General features: G+C 43.8%; 1 protein-coding gene across 1 annotated transcript in view; it reads right to left on the bottom strand.

The window, feature by feature from the left end:
• galnt14 (UDP-N-acetyl-alpha-D-galactosamine:polypeptide N-acetylgalactosaminyltransferase 14 (GalNAc-T14)) overlaps nt 1-21,739 on the bottom strand; it is an 82,609-nt gene that overhangs the window by 17,694 nt on the left and 43,176 nt on the right. Inside the window, exons 3-4 of the mRNA XM_053444792.1 lie at nt 8,299-8,397; nt 552-619 (exon numbers count right to left, since the gene is read on the bottom strand). Of these exons, the coding sequence (XP_053300767.1) occupies nt 552-619; nt 8,299-8,397 (167 nt within the window). The remainder of the gene's footprint in view (nt 1-551; nt 620-8,298; nt 8,398-21,739) is intronic.

Here is a 21,739-nt window from a genome sequence, read left to right as displayed (position 1 = left end):
AATTTAAAAACGTCTTATCTTGCAATGTTTAAGTAAAAAACATTTCTTGGATCTGCATTACGATTTAATGGGTTCTCTCTCCAGACTGATACCACATCCTTCCACCAAGTTTCATGGAAATCCGTCCTGGTCATTTTCACATGAGCTCAGGAGGAGGAAGCTCTGGAGCATTCACTCTAATTCGCATAAACACGTTTTTTTCCTGTGTCTTCTACCTGTAGATTCTGCTAATATAACTTGTATCTTATATCTAGAATATTTAGAATATCTCAACTTCCCCTGGACTCTGAGTATCGGTGGACGTCGCTGCTGGACGTTCACACAGATCCAGTTTTCTCCCCTTTGACCCAGAATGAAGGTGTTTTCTCATCTCCATTGTGATCCTGAGCCTGTGGACCCAGCTGGACACATTCATCCCTCTGACCTGGTATCGAGGTCTAATCTTCGTTATCTCTGACCTGGAAGAGACCAGGAATGTGTGTGTGTGTGTGTGTGTGTGTGTGTGTGTGTGTGTGTGTGTGTGTGTGTGTTTGTGTGTGTCTGTGTCTCACCGTCGATGCTGAAGTCGTCCACCAGGATGATTTCATGGATGAGATGAACCGGAGTTCGGTTTAAAACACTGAAGAGAAAGAAAGCGACAAAAGAAAAGAGTCATAAATATGCACAAACATAAATATATAGCAAAAAAGATGATTCATGTGCATGTGTACAATATACAGGAGGCCGACAAGTAAATGCCAACACCCACACATACACACACACACACACACACACACACACACACACACACACACACACACACACACACACACACACACACACACACACACACACACACACACACACACACACACACACACACACTCACACTCACACACACCCAGCTGGTCATGAACCCATTAAGCATGCAGCACACCATATGAAACAACATATTGAAAATGTCAGCTCAAATTCCTGTTATGAAAATGTGAAACATGTTGCCTCTAAAAAAAACAGTTTCATTAAAGAGGAAGATTGAAACATAAAAAATTCATAACTTTTTACGGGAAGAAAATGAGAAAACACATTTTGTTCTGCTCCGTTTTATTTCAATAACCTGAGCGTTCATCACTCGCTCGGAATGAAGGTGCAGACGGAGAGGAGGGAGGAGGAGCGAGTGTAGGAAAGAGGAGAGAAGAGAGAGCAAGGGATCATGGAGAGGAAATGGAGGAGGAGGGGGGAAAGAGAGATGGAGGAAAGGGGAAGCAGAACAAAAGAGAGGAGGAAGGGAAGGAGAAAGAAGAGCGTGAGGAGGTGAGCGAGGGCAGGATTAAAAAATGGAAGAGGGAAGATGATATTTACAGAGGATGAATGAAAATGAACAAGGGAGATGAAGGCATACAGAGGGAGGTGAAGAGACAAGGACAGAGGGATGAATAGGGGAAGAAAAGGGAAATATATAGTGTTGAATGAGGGAGGAAGGAGAAGGGACTGAAGCAGAATGAAGAATTTGTTTGGGGGGGGTAAGGAACAAAGAAAGGGGGATGAAACTAAAAAGAAATTGAGTGAGAAAAGCAAAACACAGGAATTGAAGAGAGAAATGAAGAGAATATAAGAGGAGGGAGGAATGGAAGGGACACTGGTTGATTGAGACAAGACCAAAAGGAGGAGGTGAGAGTGACGAGGGGGAGCGAGGGATGAGGGGATAAGAGGAGGGGGGGTGGATAATGCCGGAGGAGGAGGTGTGGAGCAAACTTATGAGTCTCCGAAGCACAGGACCCCATCAGGAGGAGTGATGGATGCTGGGAGGGAGGAGGAGGTGAAGCGAGATGAAAGAGTGAGGGATAATAAAGGAGGGAGAGAAGAGAGAGAGAGAGAGAGAGAGAGAGAGAGAGAGAGAGAGAGAGAGAGAGAGAGATGGCAGGCTAGTAAGGGAGACAAATAACCCTGATTCTAAGTCTCTCTCTCTCTCTGTGGAGTCGAGGGCCGATCAGAGGAGATGGATGAATGGATTGATGGATGAGATGGAGGGAGGGAGGAAGGGAGGAAAGGTGTGTGTGTGTGGGGGGGGGGGGGCAAGCAAATAAATGAAAGGGAGGAACAAGGGGCAGAGGATGGGGGGAGGGGGGGGGGGAAGAGAAAGAGAAATGAGGCGACGGAGCAGAAAGCAAGTAAGAGTATTTATCTCATTAGTTCACATTAAAGCGTTCAGTGAATCAATCAGAGCAGAGATCCATCGTCTCTCCTCCGTCTTTCCTGACGTCTCTTTTTAGTCCCTTCATCTCTTTCTCCGTCCCTCTGTCTTTCCTAATCTATCCATCCATCTATTTTACAGTGAGCAAGACAGGTATGGATGAACACAATCTATGTTTCTCTCTGTACACCCCCCCCCCCCCCCCACACACACACACTCCACTAGCGATGAGGCCTCCCCCCCCCTCAGGCGTGTGGAGGGAACAGCTATCTCACGCTCACAGAAAGTATTATCAACGCCGACAATACCACAGTCGGCTGCCACAGAACAGCGGCTCTATATCTGCGCCGCTCGTTTCCAGCTTTCTATATATCAATTTTAGGGGAGACATTTTTTTTTTTGAGGGGGGGGAGGGGGGTTGGGGATTTTCATTACCCACAGCTGCCATTCGGAGAGCACCTTTCATCCAGAGTGCCACGAGAGCGAGTCTCCACAGCTGCGTGTGGGCCGGTGGGAGTTTAACGCTGCTCGCTGGCAGTGGATGAAGCTGCTGCTAAGTGGGTGCTGATGCTGGGTGAGGGGTTCGATTCCCACCGGAGCCGCTGCCGCTCACAGCACAGCGAGGCAGCAAGGACATAAAGCTGCCAAGATACACATGTTGTTTTTCAAAAAGACAAAGAGCGGTGATGTCTTCAGAAGCAGCGGCTACAACCATCCGACCAGAAACATCCATCCCTCATCTAAAGCAAGAAAACACACGATAGTGCAAAGATCCATAACCACGAGCATCTCTGCTCCACGTTTAGAAGAATTAGAACTTCTCATAATGACTCAAACGATCTCTAACTTGGCTGTGAGAGACGCCATCGTCCCTACAGTTTTTACCATCCACGCAGACGGTCACACCTTGGTCAGATTTTATTATCATTATTATTATGATATGTTGCAGATCGCTTCACATTATAGAGCAGACATTAAAATGTTACAGAAAAAAACTTTTTCTAAACTGATTCAAATAGTCAGTAAGATCAAAGCCGGGATAAAAACCTTTCACATTAAAAGTTAAAAAGGTGAATTCAGATCTGAAGTCCTGAGAAAAAAACCTGTTTCAAACTAAGATGTAACTTTAAAGTTGGATTAAAAAGAGTTGGGCCCTGCGCTAATAAATCCTTATCCCTATCAAAAGACCTGAGATGAACCGAGCAGCTGATTGGTCGGATCGACTTTGTGTCTGGTGAACTGCTGAGACTGGAAACCTCTCCGGCACTTCTCCAAGCTGGTGCTGAGGCAGCGTCCAGCTCCACTCGGCCCCGAGCAGGACGAGCAGAGGACGGACAGATGGACGGACAGTCAATTAGCTCGCTAGCTGGGGCTACCCGGCCTCCTGCAGGAAGCAGGTGCAGCTGGGAGACATCCAGGTCCGCGGGTTTAAGCCTCATCGAGGTTGAAGAAGTTGATTCTAAGTGATTCTGAAAGAACGATGACTTACAGAGACATATCCTCAATGTGCAGGATGAGGAGCAGTGAAGGAGAAACACGGGGATCAGAGCTTTGTATGAAACAGATCAATTTCTCCACCTCTTGCTTTAAACTGCTGCTGTTATTTCTCTCTATAATCAATTCTGTAACTTATAGTGTGGAAAACGTCCCACTGCTCATTTCTCTGGAGATGGAAACGTCGCTCATCCACCGTCTTTGTCCCGGAATGAAACTCAGCTCTGATGGAGCGTCAGTGTCCGGAGGAGTGACTGAGGCTCCGGTTAAAACTGTGAGGAGCAATTTTTGTCCCATAATATGAAAATCGTGATTTATCCATGTAGAACTCTAAATGACTGCAGCATAAAACTACTGCTTCAAAATAATAATAAAAAAAGCACTTATAGGTTGAACTAGAGTGCTAGTTTTTAAATTAATGAATAATTCACAGGTAAACTATTTGTTTTATAGCCAATATGTTTTATGGCTAATTTAAAAGTTCACACCCTATAACCAGAGAACCTGAGCTGTCCATGGTCCTGAAACAGCATCAGTCACATCTCAGTCATTTTGTTCTTTTTGTTTGAATCTGAAATCTTAATTACAAAACCTCAGAACATCACGCAGAACAAATCTCTCAAGCTCCAGTTGTTAAAGCACGTTTCACTTCCCACCTCCACTTTCAGGCTCCTTCCTCCTGCTGCCCAGGCTTCATGGATTTACTTACACCTGAGAAGTGAAGGTTTCCTCTGTTGTGAGTTCTGCTCGGTCACGTCCTGTGAAAACAAACCTCTTCCTTCCCTTTTCCTTTTTTATATTCCTGTTGTAAATCAGGCGCTGAATTGTTTTGTTTTTTTAACTGACTCCATTACCTACAGGTGAGAAGTCAAATTAATTTCTACTGTTCTGCAATATTACACTTTGCTCTGGGCACAAATCTTACTCTTTCATTTTTTTTATTTTCACCGAGCCCCCTTCAGCTCCCTCGCTCTGCCTGATTGGTCAGCTGACTTCTTCCATCCTCCACCTCACTGGAGGAACTCATTACACCACCTCCACAACCCCCCCCCCCCCCCCATAATGATTTTTTTAAATATGCAGCAATAGTTATTTTGTCGTTAAATGATCGACAGGACTTTTTGCCTTTCATCTTAAATCTTCTCCTGACAGAAAACCTTTCACAGCAGATCCACAGAATCTGTTGTTGGAGAGAAATCCTGATTCAGCCCCTCGATACGTCCTGTTCTCTTCTCTTCTGTCTCACCACCGGTGATGTATGACACTGTAAATCTGCAGCCGGTAAACACTGTCTCATCACTGTTGATCCACAGAGCGGCACTGGGATAAAAAAACCCAGTTGGTCCACGTTAAACACAATTTAATCAAAGCTAATCTACAATAATCTATAATACGATTACAGCCCGATGACACTGTGGTGCTGTATGAACAGTATAACATGATCAGATAATAATGCAACATTCAATAAACAGTGTTATCACTGATGATCTGTACATAATCCTGTCTCATTACACCTGTCAATCTGAGCGAGCAGGAAGGAGATAAAGATGGAGGTAGAACAAGCAGAGTCCAGGATTGGCCTCGGACACGACTGCAGCAGAAACCGAAGATTATAAATCTACCTAACGACCTCTTCCTACTAAATCCTGAGTGATCAGTTGCAGGGGAAGTGACCCGAGCTCTTTACTCTGCGTTTTCAGGTCCGCTGAAGCAGAAAGTGCTGAGCTGGTGCTGATCTAGAAGCTGCATTTCTACGCTCCCCCCCAACGACTGCTGAGCAGAGCAGGACGGCTGGTTGGCCGGGTCACAGACCGAGCGGGTAATTAGACGGGGATCCAGGTACTTGAGTCTTTGCACAGACGTGGCTGTGGAATGACTTTAATATCTATAAAATGACATTAACATTAATTATTCATCGTTAAATCAGTGAAAATGTGAAAAGGTCCCATCTCACAACGTTATAAACTAGTCCTGGATTCTCACATCTGATCTGGATCCACACCAGTAATTAATGGTTTCTTCCCTGAAAGTCTCGTAGAAATCCATGATGTAGTTTTTGCGCAACATTACTTCATAACCCAAAGAGGCACAGGGGTGAAAACATAACCTCCTTGTTGGAGCCAATCACCCAAACTGGAGAAATCTCACAGGTCATAGTCCTTAAAAATGTCTAAGCTAAGCCAACTTTCCTGCGTCTGTAACAATGGATCCTCTGCTGCTCCGGAGGCTGCTTCACATGAACACACACACAGACACACACATGCAGCAACCAAACACACTCAACAAATACAAAACCAAAGAACTCTCTCTCCACCTGCTTATCTCCAGCACAGAGAAATAAGATCAATTCTTCAGATCAGAGCTTGATTAAATATCGACACAGCCGGGCTCTCTCCCTCCGAAGGAAACTCTTTGATCGGGAGATGAAAGCTTTCAAAGTGCCCGTCATTGTCTCAGAAATCAAACTTATTAAAGTTGAGGCAGCAAAGTGCAAGAAGATCCTGAATTAAACCCTTTTATGATGCGGCTTTATGCATTCAATACACTTTCGGTGTTTCAGAGTCTCTGGAGCGAAACCTTATTACACAGTAAAAAGAAAACTTATCGTTATCGGCCCATTGAGGTTTCTCTCCACTGCTGCTTGGAAACTGACTCTTTCCATCAGATTGTAAAGTCGCCGCCTCGACTGAATATCTTTCAGATCCTCTCACGTTTCATACGACTGAAAATCTTCTGTAAACTTTTTTTTTCCAGCTGAGATCCAGTGAAGATCAGAGAATAAGCAGTTTGCCATTTTTCAGAAGTATTCAGCCGTGAAGATGATGATGAGGCGCTTTCTCTGCTCGATACATTATCACACAGTCACATCTGCTGCTGGCTGCGGATTAAATGCTTTGCTCAAGGGCACCACAGCAGCCTCTAAACAGATATCTCACAGCCGTTGTTCTTTTCTTGGGACAATGAAGATTCATTCATGTTCTCATGTGATTGACCGACAGAGGACTCACACTGAGATCTTTCTTTTGAGCCGTCGTTTTGCAGCCTCAGTTCGACATCGTGTCGAGCGCCATCTTGGTTTTTTGAAACAAGAAGAAACCATATTTGGAGGAGAGGGGGGTGGAGCCATGAGGACACTTTACGCCCACTTACACCTGCACCCATTGGACTGTGCTAGCTGTCAATCACACAATATCGAATGCATAATTCATACACTTCTATAGAAACAACATTAAATAATAACAGACTTTCACGACAACGGATAAAGAATCTCAAACAACAGAAAGCATCCACACGTTTCGCTTGAAGCTGGAACTACTGGCTGCTTGACTGCAGGTGGGAAAATCCATCTGGAATTGATGGTTTGCTTTGGGTCAGGACGACTGTAGATTACAAACAATTTGGAGCTAATGAGCCAAAACCTGCAGGAGTTCAGGATCATCCAATAAATCTGCTGAAGCAAGGCAGCAACACTTCCTGATCCTGACCTCTGACCCCCCCCCCCCACAACGAGAAGGGGTCAGAGGTCATACATGAATATCACAGATATAGAATTTTGTTCCTGAGCCTGGAAAAGCTTTTTCCCAAATGGGTCATTTAATGTCAATAAGACATGATCAATTATTAATCTTTGCATTATAATTGTTTCAATGCATAAAGTTTTCATAATTCCAGTCTAGAGAAGCATCTTCATGTGGGTGTGTCCTGAGACGTTTTCCTGTCAAATAAAAGCACCGGTTACAGACACACACACACACACACACACACACACACACACACACACACACACACACACACACACACACACACACACACACACACACACACACACACACACACACACACACACACACACACACACACACACACACACAGGGGCTAGAGCCAATAGGAGCAGAGCGGCCCAGGGAGACAGATTGTCTTTTAATTGGTTGAAAGCTGCAGAGCTTTGAGAAGGGCTGTAGGGGAGGACACAGACACACACACTGACAGAGAGAGAGACACACACACACACACACACACACACACACACACACACACACGCACACACACAGTGTCCTCTGTGATGGTCAGGAGACGTCCCTGCTGACTGACTCACTATAATGAGCTGAACCGAGGCCAAAACCTGGAGGTGTCTGTGTGTGTCTGTTTTTGTTGTATGTGTGTGTGTGTGTGTGTGTGTGTGCGACAACCTGCCGATATCAAACTTAAAGACACAACGATGCTTCAGAGATTCAGGGTCAGGGAGGTTTAAGTGTGTGTGTCTGTGTGTACGCGTGTGTGTGTGTGTGTCTCCCAGCGTCTCTGCTGTAAATTTTGCCGGCTGAATTTTCTTTGCTCAACACAACAGTTTAATGACGTCTGATACTTAAACCATTAATTAAGATTAAAGCTCTTGACGCTCGTTATTCTGGAGGATTTAAATGTCATAAAACTGAAATACAAGTAGAACATGTAAATACAAATTAGATTAATGGCTTTGCATCGATTGAACCTCACGAAACTAAACCTTCAGCAAACCAACGTCTGCAAATCTGCAATCCATCGATGGCAAGAGCCATTGTTATGAAGCAGCTTTGCCAGTAAACACTATTGTAGAACATTGAATGATCAGTGTGTGTGTTGTGTGTCACCTCCTGATGGTGCGCAGCAGGGTGGATCTGGCCTCGTTGTGGAAGGTGATGACGATGGAGGTTGGAGGAAGATCAGAGTCGTAGTGAAGGGTGGTGCATCTGGAGAGAGAGAGAGAGAGAGAGAGAAACCATGATTTAAGTATAAATATATAGATAATATATAGAAACGGCCTCTAGCTCCACCAAGCACCAACTGTCTCTTCAGGAAAACACATTTAAAAATCATTAGATCCGAAATAATATTTGCCACACGTTCCGTGGAAATCTGTAATCAGTAATAATTGGGTAATCCTGCTAACAGACAAATAAACGCAGACATAAACATAATTAAAATGGCCGACGGATCACATCAACAGCAGCTTTCAAGGAACCAATGAAGAGAAAGAACAAAAAACAATATTTTGTTTTTGTTTGAACAAATGAAAAAACATATTCAGACGAAGCCGTCGTAAGATCACAACAACCGAACACATCCTGTCACATCTACATCACACAATTCATTTTAAAGACACACTAATGACTTTAATACCTTAAAGACGAGTCGCAGCCTAATCACCATTAATGACTCTTAGAAGATCATTAGCATCTGATTATTTCTCTGTTTTGATGCTGATCTTTCAATTAAATGTTCAACTTTAATTCTGCCTTCAACTGTGCACACACACAGTGCACGTGCACACACACAGTGCACGTGCATAGACAGACACACACAGAGAGATGAGCCCAGACACATTGAAGATGAATTATAGATGATCAGCCAGAGGCTCATTGAAATACACCACATAACTGTCTGTTTGGGTGAGTGTGTGTGTGTGTGTGTGTGTGTGTTGGCGTCGCTGGGTCAGCAGTCTTTCTTCTCAAAGAGCAGACACACACACACACACAGACACACACACACAGCATAATGAGAAGACTGGCCTTTACCTATCAGATTGATGTATCGGTGACATTTTCAAACAGAAACATTCTGCTTGCTCTGCTCAGCTCATTTGTAAAAACCTCACGTGTGCGACTGTCAGAGCTGCAACACAACACACAACAACTCTATTTTATCTGCCTCAATAATGACTGTTAACACAAATACAACATAAAGAACACAACACAACGAATTACCACTTCAGTGAACCCCTGAGCTATTGTGACTTATAGAGTTTAAAGTCGTACATTCACAGGAAGTTTAAAACCACGAGAGCATCAGAACAAGATGCGAGGAGACGTCTGCTCATCTGTTAGAAATTGTATTGACATTGACACACACACACACACACACACACACACACACACACTCACACACACACACACACACACAAACACACACACACACACACATTGTTTTGATCAAACCTCTGAAATAAGGAGATCAGCTGATTCCATAACAGATGTGGAGGAAAGTTGAATAACTTGTAACTGCAGTCAGGAGACAGTTTAATGAGCGGTTGTGTGACACAGCAGATCCTTTCACTGCCACGTGCCCTCGAGCCAGACACTGAACTGCCTCCTGTTATCTGCTGCGGGTTAGAGCTCCGGCTCCGGCCCTCGTTTGTTGCATTAACAGGTCGACTCACGAGCAGTCGGCTGTGAGATAATATGATCAGCACCTCATTAACTCCCAATTTAACTTTTGTCATTTAGAGGCGCGGTGATTAAGTGGAGAAACAATATCGGCAAAGCAGATTAGAGAATTTAAAAAAAGAGTTTGATTCCTTCTTTCACTGCTGTAAAATCCCCATGTACATAGAACATATATATATTATAATATGTAATAACAACAGAGGAGAGGATTTAGTGTCTTGCTCAAAGGCATGTCGGCCAGTGGTGATAAGTTTTAATTAGTGTCGATTGTACTTTATCCATCTGTATTTTACTATCATCTTTTATTTCGCTCCACATTTATCTGTCTTTTCTTTTTTGATTGATCACTTTTGCCTTTCTCTCCTTCCTTCCTCTTTCCTTATATCTTTCCTCCCTTCCTTCCTTCCATTATTCTGTCTATCTTACTTTTCTTCTTTCTTCTTTTCTACTCTTCTTTTCCATCCTTTCTTCCTTACTACCTTCCTTCCTTCCTTCCTTCCTGACATGTTTCCACATTACCTTTCCTAATCTACATCATCTTTCATTGAACCATATTTGTAAGTGACCCGAGCCCTTCACAGTGTGATGATGGACAACATGATATCAAATAGATAAGTAGACACATACTGGCCTAATAAGCGAAGCAAAGTGTGTTAATTTTAAGAAAAACACACACACACACACACAGACACACATTTTTGATCAAAGGCCAAAACAGGCTGAGAGACCATTGTCACTTTTCACTCATTATTTATATTTTTCTTTGCTTCCTCCTGTCTTCCTTCCTCTTCCTCCTCGTCCATTGTCCCTCCCTCTCTAAGAGGAATATGCGCTGTATATATTTATCATATCATATCCCATCATGCCCCTCTCCTCCTCCTCCTCCTCCTCCTCCTCCGTTCCTCTATCTCTCCGTCTCCATCTCTGCTTTTCCTGCAGTAGATTTATTCAGCAGCTCCACCAGAGAGGAACGATAAGAAGATAAAGAAGAGGAGCGTTTGTGTGTGTGTGCGTGTGTGTGTGTTTGTGTGTGTGTGTGTGTGTCAGAGAGAGAGAGAAGGACGAACGAGGCCCAAAGACACAGTGACAGACAGACAGAGATGTAGAGATAAAAGTTGTGCTGACAGTTGACTGATGTTGAAGCTGATATGAACAAGCTTCTGTACTCCCTGAGCAAGTGTGTGTGTGTGTGTGTGTGTGTGTGTGTGTGTGTGTGGAGAGAAATACGCATGTGGAAGACAAAGGAGGGAAGTGAAGCACGAGAGATGAGGAGAGAGACAGTGAAAAGATTGGAAGTGAGATATGAAGAGAGGGGGAGAGGGTCAGAGAAAACAGGAGAGAGGGAGGAAAGAAGGAAGAGATTCAGAAATGAGATATGAAGTAAAGAGAAAGATGAGTGAGAAGATAAACAGATATATGAGGAGGAGGAGGAGGGTATATAAGGAAGAGGAGACTAACAAGAGATAATGAGGAGAGAGAAACTGAGGGAGGAAAGAAGAGGAGGGTGAGAAATAAAAGTGGAAGAAGTAAAGGGAATAAAAGGTGATGGATGGTGATAAAAAAATATATAAAGGAGAGATGGATTTTGTGTAGAAAGAGGAAGAGAATGAGAGGAAAAACAAGGAGGAGGAGAAAAACTGGGAAATAAACGAAGGATCAATAAATCAACCAATCACACAAGGGCGTCGACTGGAGGAGATGAGAGAGGAATGAAAAGAAGGAGAAGAAGAGAGCAAACAAATGTTTGATTGAAGAAAAGAGAGAAAGAAGAAAAATAGGAGACGATAAACAAGAGGAAAGTGAGTCTTGATCCAGATGGTGTGAGAATCATTCATATTTGATGAGCGGAGCCATTTGAGGAGTGGGTGTTGTTGTGTGTGTGTGTGTCTATGTGTGTAGTTTTGGGCCATCCAAGTTCATCTGGAGGTGAGATAAACACATGAAAGGAGAGGTCACACACACAGACACAAACAAAAACACAAACACAAACACACACACACCCTCTCTGCGGGCGGCTGTGGCTGACCTGTCAGGGTTTGTGTTCATGCTGCAAAATACTAATGGCCACTGATGTTGCCCTGAGATACTGTCAGGCCTGTTTCCACACTCACAAAGAGACACACACACACACACACACACACACACACACCTCTAGCCTCTGATTAACACCTCTAACTCTCTTTTCTCTCTGCTCTTCCTCGTTCTGCCCTGCAGCTCTCGTCTCTCTCTCTCGTCTCTCTGTGTTTGTCCTCTTTGTCTCCGTCCTCTCTTCTGCTGCTTTCAGACGTCTCAGTGTAATGTCTGTTAAAACGTCCAGGAGAAGATGATGTGTGAACAAAGATGTTGATGCTAAAACCTCAAGAACATAGGGGATGTTCATTCTTCTTTCTCTCTTCCACATCCATCACTTCCTGTACAACCATATATGGCTAAGATTATCAAGTAAACTGCAGGGGTGTGAACTTTTTATTAAAAAGACAAAAGTGACATTTCTAAGAACATAGACGTTGAGTGGGAAACTATATGATACCACGGAACAATGTCAGTTTAATCTGAGCAGAGTCGCAGCGTGTCTGTTGGACTGAGATATTTTGGTAAAGCTTTTCACCTCTGGCCTCTCTCTCTCTCTCTCTCTCTCCCGCTCTCTCTCTCTCTCTGTCTGGCTTCTATTCAGGTGTTCACAGAGGAGACGGTGGCCTAGTTTTGGCTGGTTGGGCATCAGCCATTTACATATTTATTCACACACACACACACACACATACACACACACACTGGTGAATGAGGGAGCAAAGGGATTTCTCTTCCTCTGATGGCACCGAAGAAAAGAGGAGGAAAAGGAGGGACGGCCAGGGACGCTTGATAATGCCTCATTTCTTCTGTTACTGAAAAATTCCATTAGGAAAATTTCCAAGTCGATGACTCCAATGAATGAATGGCTCAAATGAATAGTTTCAGTAGATTCAACTGTTTTAATTGAAGCAGGTTTAATCCTCCGTAGAAAGTTTAGGGAGTGAACACGAGAAGAAGCAGAAACCAGTGTTCACTGGTTTCTGCTTCAGTTGAGTTTATTTAATTTCTGCTTGTATGAATCAACACGATGCAATAAAAAGAAGTGCAGCACGTGAACATGTTCAAAATCTAAACTTTGATTCATGACACACAGTAAACTGGCTCCTCAGCTTATGAAACTAAAAACACAAACAACCTAAATCCCATTATAACTCTAAAGCTTCTGTTGTTTAGGTTTGAAGGTTTGTTGATTAGCTGGTTTCCAAAATAAAAGGCGCTAACAAACCAGCAGAGCGTCAAACAGATTCTCCTCTGGGACCTAATAACAGGATGTGGAAATATCCTGTGCATATGTTAAAATATTCAGTGAGGAATAACTGGTAAGAATATCAAAAAATGTTTGCACATGCAGAACATAAATAACAAATGAGATGCATGGAAGAAGAGTTTCCATTTCCCTGAATAATCTGAGGGAATAACACGGAGCGAGAGCCCCTGGTGTCATTACTCTTATTTCTCTGCGTGGTGCATGTGCACTGCATCATTATGTGAGAACGCAGCCACGTTAATGAATATCTCCAACGACTCAACTTCCTGACGTCTGGAGGAATCGTCCCTGAGTCAAAATAACTGGAGGACAAATGGAAAAGTGTCACGTCTGAAGTCGGGCTTGTGTTTACGTCTCTTACGCTGCTGCTGTCAGTTAAACCTCCAGCTCCTCCGTGTGATGCTGAGCTTCACCTCCTCACACAGATCGATTCCGCCTGACGTGTGTGTTTTCGTGGCGGCTGCAGACGGAGCAGAGCGGATCACTGACCTCGGCACAGACTGAGGAAACAAGTGTCCAGCAGGATACAGAGAAATCAACCTGTGTTTGTTCTCTGGCATAATTTTGTTCAGGTTTATTCAGTATTATGAGTATGACGTCATTAGTAGTATAACTGAAGTAGGAATAGGTTTAGTGGGGATACATTGTTGTAATACTATAGTTGCAGGAGTCACTTGTCAGTACTCGTAGTATTAGTACAACAGAATGTATCTCCCTGTATTAATGTCCCAGATTGAGCCTCAGAGCAGCAGCAGCAGCAGCTCAGTTCTGCTTTGTACCAGTTGCTTCTCTGTTCCCAGAATCCCAGAGCGGAGCGTTCTCCTGGGTTCACTGACTCACACAGAGCTGCTACACACTCGTGTGTGTCTGTCTGCACTTTGTTCAGAGAGGTTCACTTACATAACGCCACGATTCAGAGGGAGAGGGAGACGGCTTAGAGGATCTCCATTTCCCACAGGAGGTGGAGGAGAGAATAAGAGATCACAGAGAGACCAGTTTAAAGTCTCAGTGTCTTCAACACATTATATCTGTTGTGTTGCCTTGAATCAACGAGACGTGAACTCACACGGGTTGTCATGAGTTGACACACACACACACACACACATGCACACACACACACTCTTACACTCATTAAGACACACCAAACACAGAATACTTTAAATACAAAAGAATATTCAGTGCACTGTATGATTTATAAAAAATGCAAAATGACCCGACAGATTTTGAGATATGTCCAGATAAATATCCAGAAACACACACACACACATACACACACACATGTATACACAAATAAAAAAATACATTTAGGCTCTCACTACACAGATTTCATGCAAAAGGATCCCACAGACATACAAATACCTGTGCATAAACACTTACGGACACACACACTCACACACACACACACACACACACACACACGCACACACACACAGTGAGTCAGAGTTGTGGAGCTGTAAAGAGTGAATATATAAGCAGCACAGGGGTGAAGCGTCTCTCGCAGCAGTTCCAGCCTCATGTTTTTCAAACAGTCTGAAAAACTCTGGAAAACACGAGTCTCTCTCGGCTCCGCTGGGAATCGAGCAGCAGCAGCAGCCGGCTAACAAGGAACCAGAGGAGACCGGGAAGTTGTTAAAATAATAATGTTTTTCTATAAAGAGAAGAAAAAAATTCATCCTCTTCTTCTGTCGTATGTGAAAATCTCTGCCTTTGTTCATCTGTGACACCCCCGCTCCTCCCAGCTCCACCAGCAGCAGCAGCTTGGAGCTGCAGCTCGACTCTGAATCCACTTTTATCTGTTTTTAGCTTCTTGCCACAGGGATTGTGTTGTTCCTCAGGTTGGCCTGTCGGGGGGGCAGCACAGGCCCTCCTGGGTGACACTGCTCTCCTTGGAGTCGCGTGGTGGGCGTTGCAGTAAGTTTAGAAGATGCTTTCCTCTGCCAGGATCTGCAGAACGTGTGACAACCTCGCCCCCTCCGCCTCTAAATTTAGTTGTTCGCTGGCTCACATTCACAACACAACAAAAAGTTTATGAGGACTGAAATGGAAGAGAAACTTTTACCAACAATCACTGCAAAGGACGTGGATTGTTTGACTCTGTGTGTGATTCAGTGACTGTGCAGCGTCACCTCCACTTTCAAATCCTCCCTTTCATGTCATATTTGTGCGGCATAATTTAAACAACACAAACATGAAATCAGTTTTGCAGCAACACAACCAGAGGCCGTCTGTTGGTGTAATCCCTTTAAATGGATCCGATCAGATGACTGTGTGGATGTGTCCTGATGTGGCTGAGATTACAGGGAACACTTCACTGTTCTGATAACGCAGCAGGATCCTTGTTGTGTTGTGAGATTTGCAAACAAAGTCGACACTGAGTGAGGATCGTGAAACAGTCGGTCTCTAGTTCCTCTGTTTATCGTAGCAGCCACATTGTCTGAATCTATATTAAACACAGCGGTGATGAAACACTCAAAGCCGAAAGTGAACACACACATTTGAACTTATATAGAGAGAGAGAGAGAGAGAGAGAGAGAGAGAGAGAGAGAGAGAGAGAGAGAGAGAGAGAGAGAGAGAGAGAGAGAGAAGGTAACCAGCAGCTACCTCCTCAACTAGAACCTCACTCAGCGCACAGACCTCTGCCAAGGCCGAACAAACACAATCATCTATTTCTTATCGTAGAGATATAAAGCGTATAGCGCCCCCTATCTCATCGGGGAGCACAGACAAGCAGCAGCAACAAGTGTGAAGGAGCAGGAAGGCGAAACACAACATCTCCAGCCTTGTGCATGTGGAGGCTCCTGGAACGTCCCTTCAGAAATCCAGCTGATGCTTCCACACCATGTTTGTTTATTTGTTTGTTTGTTTGTTTGTTTGTCAGCACAACTACAAACCTACTAGACAGATTTCCAGATTGTAAGGATGGAAATTGAATCCGACACCAAAACCCAGCAATTCTGAATCTGTAAAACAGATTATATTTTTACTACTTTCACAGGGAATCATTTATGGATCCTGATGAAAAGAACAGGCGTATATACATATTTCATAAGTGGACTGGTGGAGGCACACGCTTTTGTGTGGAGAAAGAGAGAGAGAGAGAATGAATCGTACAAAAATACAAACACAATTATGTCCTCGTTCACACCCTCCCTTCCTTTCCCTCGTCTGTCCATCTCCCTGCTTTTCATCCTGTCAGGTCGGAGGATCTGAAGTCAGACGAGGCTCTGAACAATAAAGCAGATGAAAGCTTTGTTGGTGAGAATAACAGAGGCTCTCTCTCTCTCTTTCTCTCTCTCTCTCTCTCTCTCTCTCTCTCTCTCTCTCTCTCTCTCTCTACCTGCTGAGCAGACTTCAGAGGCAGAGGTCTAGAGGGTGGGGGGGGGGGGGGTGGAGTGGGTGGAGGTAAGCAGCGATAAGAGAGGAGATAAGAGAATGGAGGACAGAAAGAGAGGAAGAGGAGGAGGAAGGCAGAGGATGGGGGACGGAGAGAGGAGAGCAACACGGTGAAATAGATTAGACAACAGGGAGCAGTGAGGCAGAGGAAGTGATAGAACACCAGAAGAAGAAGAGAAAAAGAGACACAACAAAACGAATCAATGACACAAATATCAGACAACGAAACCACCGGGGCCTTTTGTACGAGGTGAACTCACGCCTCCTCGGGACCGAGCTAATTGCTGGAGGCTCGGTTTGTGTTTGTCATTTCAATGGATTGTTTATGGAACACATGATCTCTGCTGAGGCAAACGCACACGACGTGAGTGTGAAGGAAAGTTAGAGGGAAAGTTTCCATCGTCTGTGTTTCACGTTGTTTTCTCTGTTACGTCCGTATAGAATAAAAAAAACATATATAACACATGTGTGTGGATAATGAATTCAGAGCCTGTCACGTTTCACTAGGAGAGAGTTAGCATCCAGATATTCTATTACTCCGTGTGTGTGTGTGTGTGTGTGTGTGTGTGTGTGTGTGTGTGTGTCAGGCTTCTTCACACTGGCAGGAAACCATCACTCACTGTGTAGCCCCAGGTCAGACACACACACACACATGCGCACAAACACACACCCAGAGAGTAGTAGATGGATGTTTGGAGGCAGGCAGAGGGAGAGGTTTTCCACATGGAGGATTCTGTACAATGGATCTGTGGTCACTCTACATCACACACCCACACACACACACACACACACACACACACACACACACACACAAATGCACAAGGAGACACACTAAATATATTGATGCAAAAATTGTGTGTGGGTTCTTCTGGGTGATGAATGAAGCAATATTTCAGTCTAAACTAGCATCCAACCACAGATGGTGGTATAGAGAAATGCTTATACATTACACACAGTCACACACAGTCACACACACACACACACACACTCTTTCTCACTCTCTATATCTCACGCAGACCCACACACACACAAACGCACCCACGTACAATGCTGTGAAAAGCCCATCTGTCAGTGCGACAGGGTCTGCAGCTTAGAAGAATCACCTGTCTTATTACACACACACACACACACACACACACACACACACACACACACACACACATACAAGTTCTGTATACGCACATCTATATGCAAACACACACACCCAGAGAAAACGTGTTCACACAGACACACACTCATTAAACTCTGCAGAGAGCGTTGTGTTGTTTCATTGTCGAAAGCCCCGAGGCCAAGAATCTCAGTGCCAGGCAAGTATTAGCAGCAGTCACACACACACACACACAAAGACACACACACACACAAAGACACACACACACACACACACACACACACACACACACACACACACACACACACACACACACACACACTCATGTTTCAATGACTTCAGAGGACATTACTTTATTCAAATCCAGGGGATTTATTCTAACCTTCACCATAACCAGTGGCGGACTGGGACGATAATTCAGAACGGTAACTTGACTCCTTCCCAGTAAGAGCTCGAGACTAGTAAACAAGTAGGAGACGCAGGAACTCACTGAACTCTGCCATCTTTTTAATGATGTCATCTTTTTCAACCCTCATTAGAATCTGCTTCTCTGCTGTCACAACCAAAACAGTGAAAATATGATATTTCCAGGGGCTTTTACTTTGAAATCCTATTGTCCTGATATTGTCCGAGTGAGACTCTGAGGTTTGTCTTCATTATAAAGTCGAACTAATTAGTCTCAATTTTCTCTGAAATAGTTTCACATGCAGTCGTAGTTTCTAATCATTTCATTTTATTTATTTATTTATATTAATTTCAATGATACTAGAGCAAACACAAGCATATCAACCGAAACACACAAACTAGATGAGCTACACACCTTTCCCTTTTCACACACATGTATAAAATGACACAACAGACATCTAGAACTACACATTGACACATACACACACACAAGAACACACACTGTTTGCTTTGTGCGATGCCAGGTTGCCTGCAGGTCTGGTACCGAGGGCCTCTGCTGTCCTAGTTGTTCTCCATCCAAACCTCTCTCACTCACTCACACACACACTCACACACACACACAAACAGACACACACAGACTGAAAAGTGAGGGAGAAGCAGAAGCACAGAAACAGCTTCTTTAAACATCAGGATGTTTTGTCGTGTGTATTTTTGTGAATAAATGAAATAAATCAGTCGACGTCCTTGAGCAGAACCTCAAACGCCTCCTCACACAGAATCCTGAGCTGAACTGATGAATCTCACTGAACGAGGAGAAAACACAACAAACACCTCATCTGAAAACTTCTTCTGATATCAATCAACCAAAGAAAGTGTTCGTCCACGTTCAACAGCACCTGGATCTGCTTGTTTCCTTTCTTCATCCCAGTGCATCAGAACATCACTGTTTATGTTGTGGTGCATTCAGGGCCTCGAGAAAACTTCAGTGTTATTTACTATCAAGGCATTTGGCTCCACTCCCCTTTCTTCAATTTCTAGCTGCTCTGTTTTAAAGTTTAAATTCAAACTGACAGGGGAGCTCAGGGAGGAACATCTCATGACCTCTGGGTTCGGGCTTGATGTCCTCAAACGATTTCAGGGACCGTGAAACTTTTTCAACAATTCTCCTCCCGTCTTTTCAAATGTCACATTTCAATAACTTAACTTTGCTTTGATTTGGTCTCAGGACACCGACTGAACTCGGACGCCCTCATCAGCATCACGCCACTTGACATTCACACAGTTCTGTCCTCCGAACCTCGGGAGTACCACCGGCCCATTAACGATGCTGGTCGAGTGCCTTGCTCAAGGTGACTGCAGGAGGGGACGGCGTGTCACATTCAATCAGGCAGGAGATGCCTTAAAAATAACTTTGGCAGAATAAAACCAGGAGGCTGATGAGTTATTTTCCCGAGGGCGCGGGGGAGAGAAGGTGTGAGTTACCTGATGAAACGTTTAGTTACTGGACGTTTGATCTAATCTCATCTCCCGGGACACACACACGTTATTCTGACCCAGTTTGCTGGTGAGTGATGACGCCTCCTGAAAACAAATGAACAAACTTAACATTAAACACCAATCCAGTTCAAAGGCTCCTGGGTGTCAGACTGATGTGATAATTTGGAGATGATATCCATCTTGATTTGTCCAGGGAACGTCCACTGAGCCGTAACCTTTATCTGGAAAACTATTCTTCATTTCCACTCAGCTCCACTTCTGCCCCTGTGCCACATTAGAACCTCTGCAGTTTGCTGAAGGGCACTCCTGCAGCAGGTGTGGAAGAAAAACCAGTAAGTGCTTTGTCATAACGATTTTGAGGAATTAACTTATAGTGCACGTGTGAAAGAGGAAGTTTTACTCTGCAGGCAGATTTCCAGGATTGATCCATGAGGCAGAAACTAAAGTTGTTCCTGGTTAATTGAGCCATACAGAAGCTTCATGAGGTTTTAACGCCTCCATCGCTTTTTCACTTCCATTATTTTCATCCACTGTTGATTTATACCAGCTGATGAAAATGATCAGACAAAATGAAGCTTCTTCCTTCACTGACTACACAGGAAAACATTCATCAATGATCCTAATTTAAACTCTGAATGTTATGTAACTCCACGTTAGACACACACACACACACACACACACACAAACACACACACACACACACACACACACAGTGTAAACCAGCCTCTATAATATTTATTGGCTCTACCATCTGTGATTCAGGTCTCGTCTAGTGATGCCTTGAGGCTGAATGTTGCAGGAAGTGATGCTGAAAGAGAGTTGTGTTCCTCCCTCTGGCCTTCTCCTCCCTTCATCTGTCTCACACACACACACAGACACATGAACACACACACACACACACACACACACACACACACACACACACACACACACACACACACACACACACACACACACACACACACACACACACACACACACACACACACACACACACACACACACACACACACACACACACACACACACACACCAGCTGAGGACTGTGTTGTGATCAGGGTCACAGTCGGACCAGGCCACGGAGCTAAAAGTGGAACATCACTGACATTGATCTATGACTTGCTCCCTGTAAACCTGAGTCTAATTAGAGTTAATGATATTTTACTTTGGGTCTTAAACCAGGTGAGAACTTTACATCTGTGCATTTGTTCTGTTTCATTTTTATACAAATTCTGGTGCAGCTTTTGTCGATATATATTGAGCACATTCAAAACAACAGGGGCCGAAGCTTTAATACAATAACGGCAGAAGAAAGCACGACATCTTCTAGAGATCCAACTTTCTCTTCTCCTTATCGATCCCAAGAAGACAAAGCTAATAATCATATTTTTTACATTGCATAATTAATAGGAATGAACATTTTAAAACACTCCACTCCATCTTATATAATGCATCAGTCCCGGTCGACACTGTTGTTCATCATTATGAATAACTCAGTGGTTACTGGTCCAGCTGCAGTGATTCCCAGCTCATGATTTCAGTTTGGATGTCGTGTTCCCAGTCGTTCTTATCGAGGCTCAGCTGTACCATGAGCATAATGCTAACTTAGCATGTTAGCATGCAGAGCGTGAGCATGTTTACATGCTATGATGAGCTCAAGGAGCACGGCTGAGCTCACAGCTGAATCTTTAAAGAAGAAAACACAGTCGAGTCTGAACTCATATTAGTGGGTTCACATGAATTCGGCTCATTATTTTTGAAAGATGAATGAATCAAAATGAATAAAATGGACATGATGAACATGGGTCACCATGTGGGGCCTCAGGAGGAATTAGACTATACACCTGCAACTATTGGACATACTAGCTGTCAATCAAATAGTTGTATCTACTCCGCAATACATCCGGTGATTTATGATCTATTTGACTCTAAACGATCATAATTTACTAAATGACCATAGACCCCTACAGAAACTACCAGTGGAGTCGCCCCCTGCTGGTCATTTGAGGGAATACCGGTTTCAGCAACTTCTGTATTGGTTTTCCGGACCCGAACTTAACATCCATTTTTTAATCAGCGTCTACGGTTTAATGGAGAAGTTTTAAAGAGGAGACAAAAGGCAAACACAC

This window comes from Pleuronectes platessa, chromosome 17, assembly GCF_947347685.1.
Source record: "Pleuronectes platessa chromosome 17, fPlePla1.1, whole genome shotgun sequence".
Classification (NCBI taxonomy): domain Eukaryota; kingdom Metazoa; phylum Chordata; class Actinopteri; order Pleuronectiformes; family Pleuronectidae; genus Pleuronectes; species Pleuronectes platessa.
The sequence above is the reverse complement of the archived record's forward strand: the minus strand, read 5'-3'. Positions and strand labels throughout refer to the sequence as shown.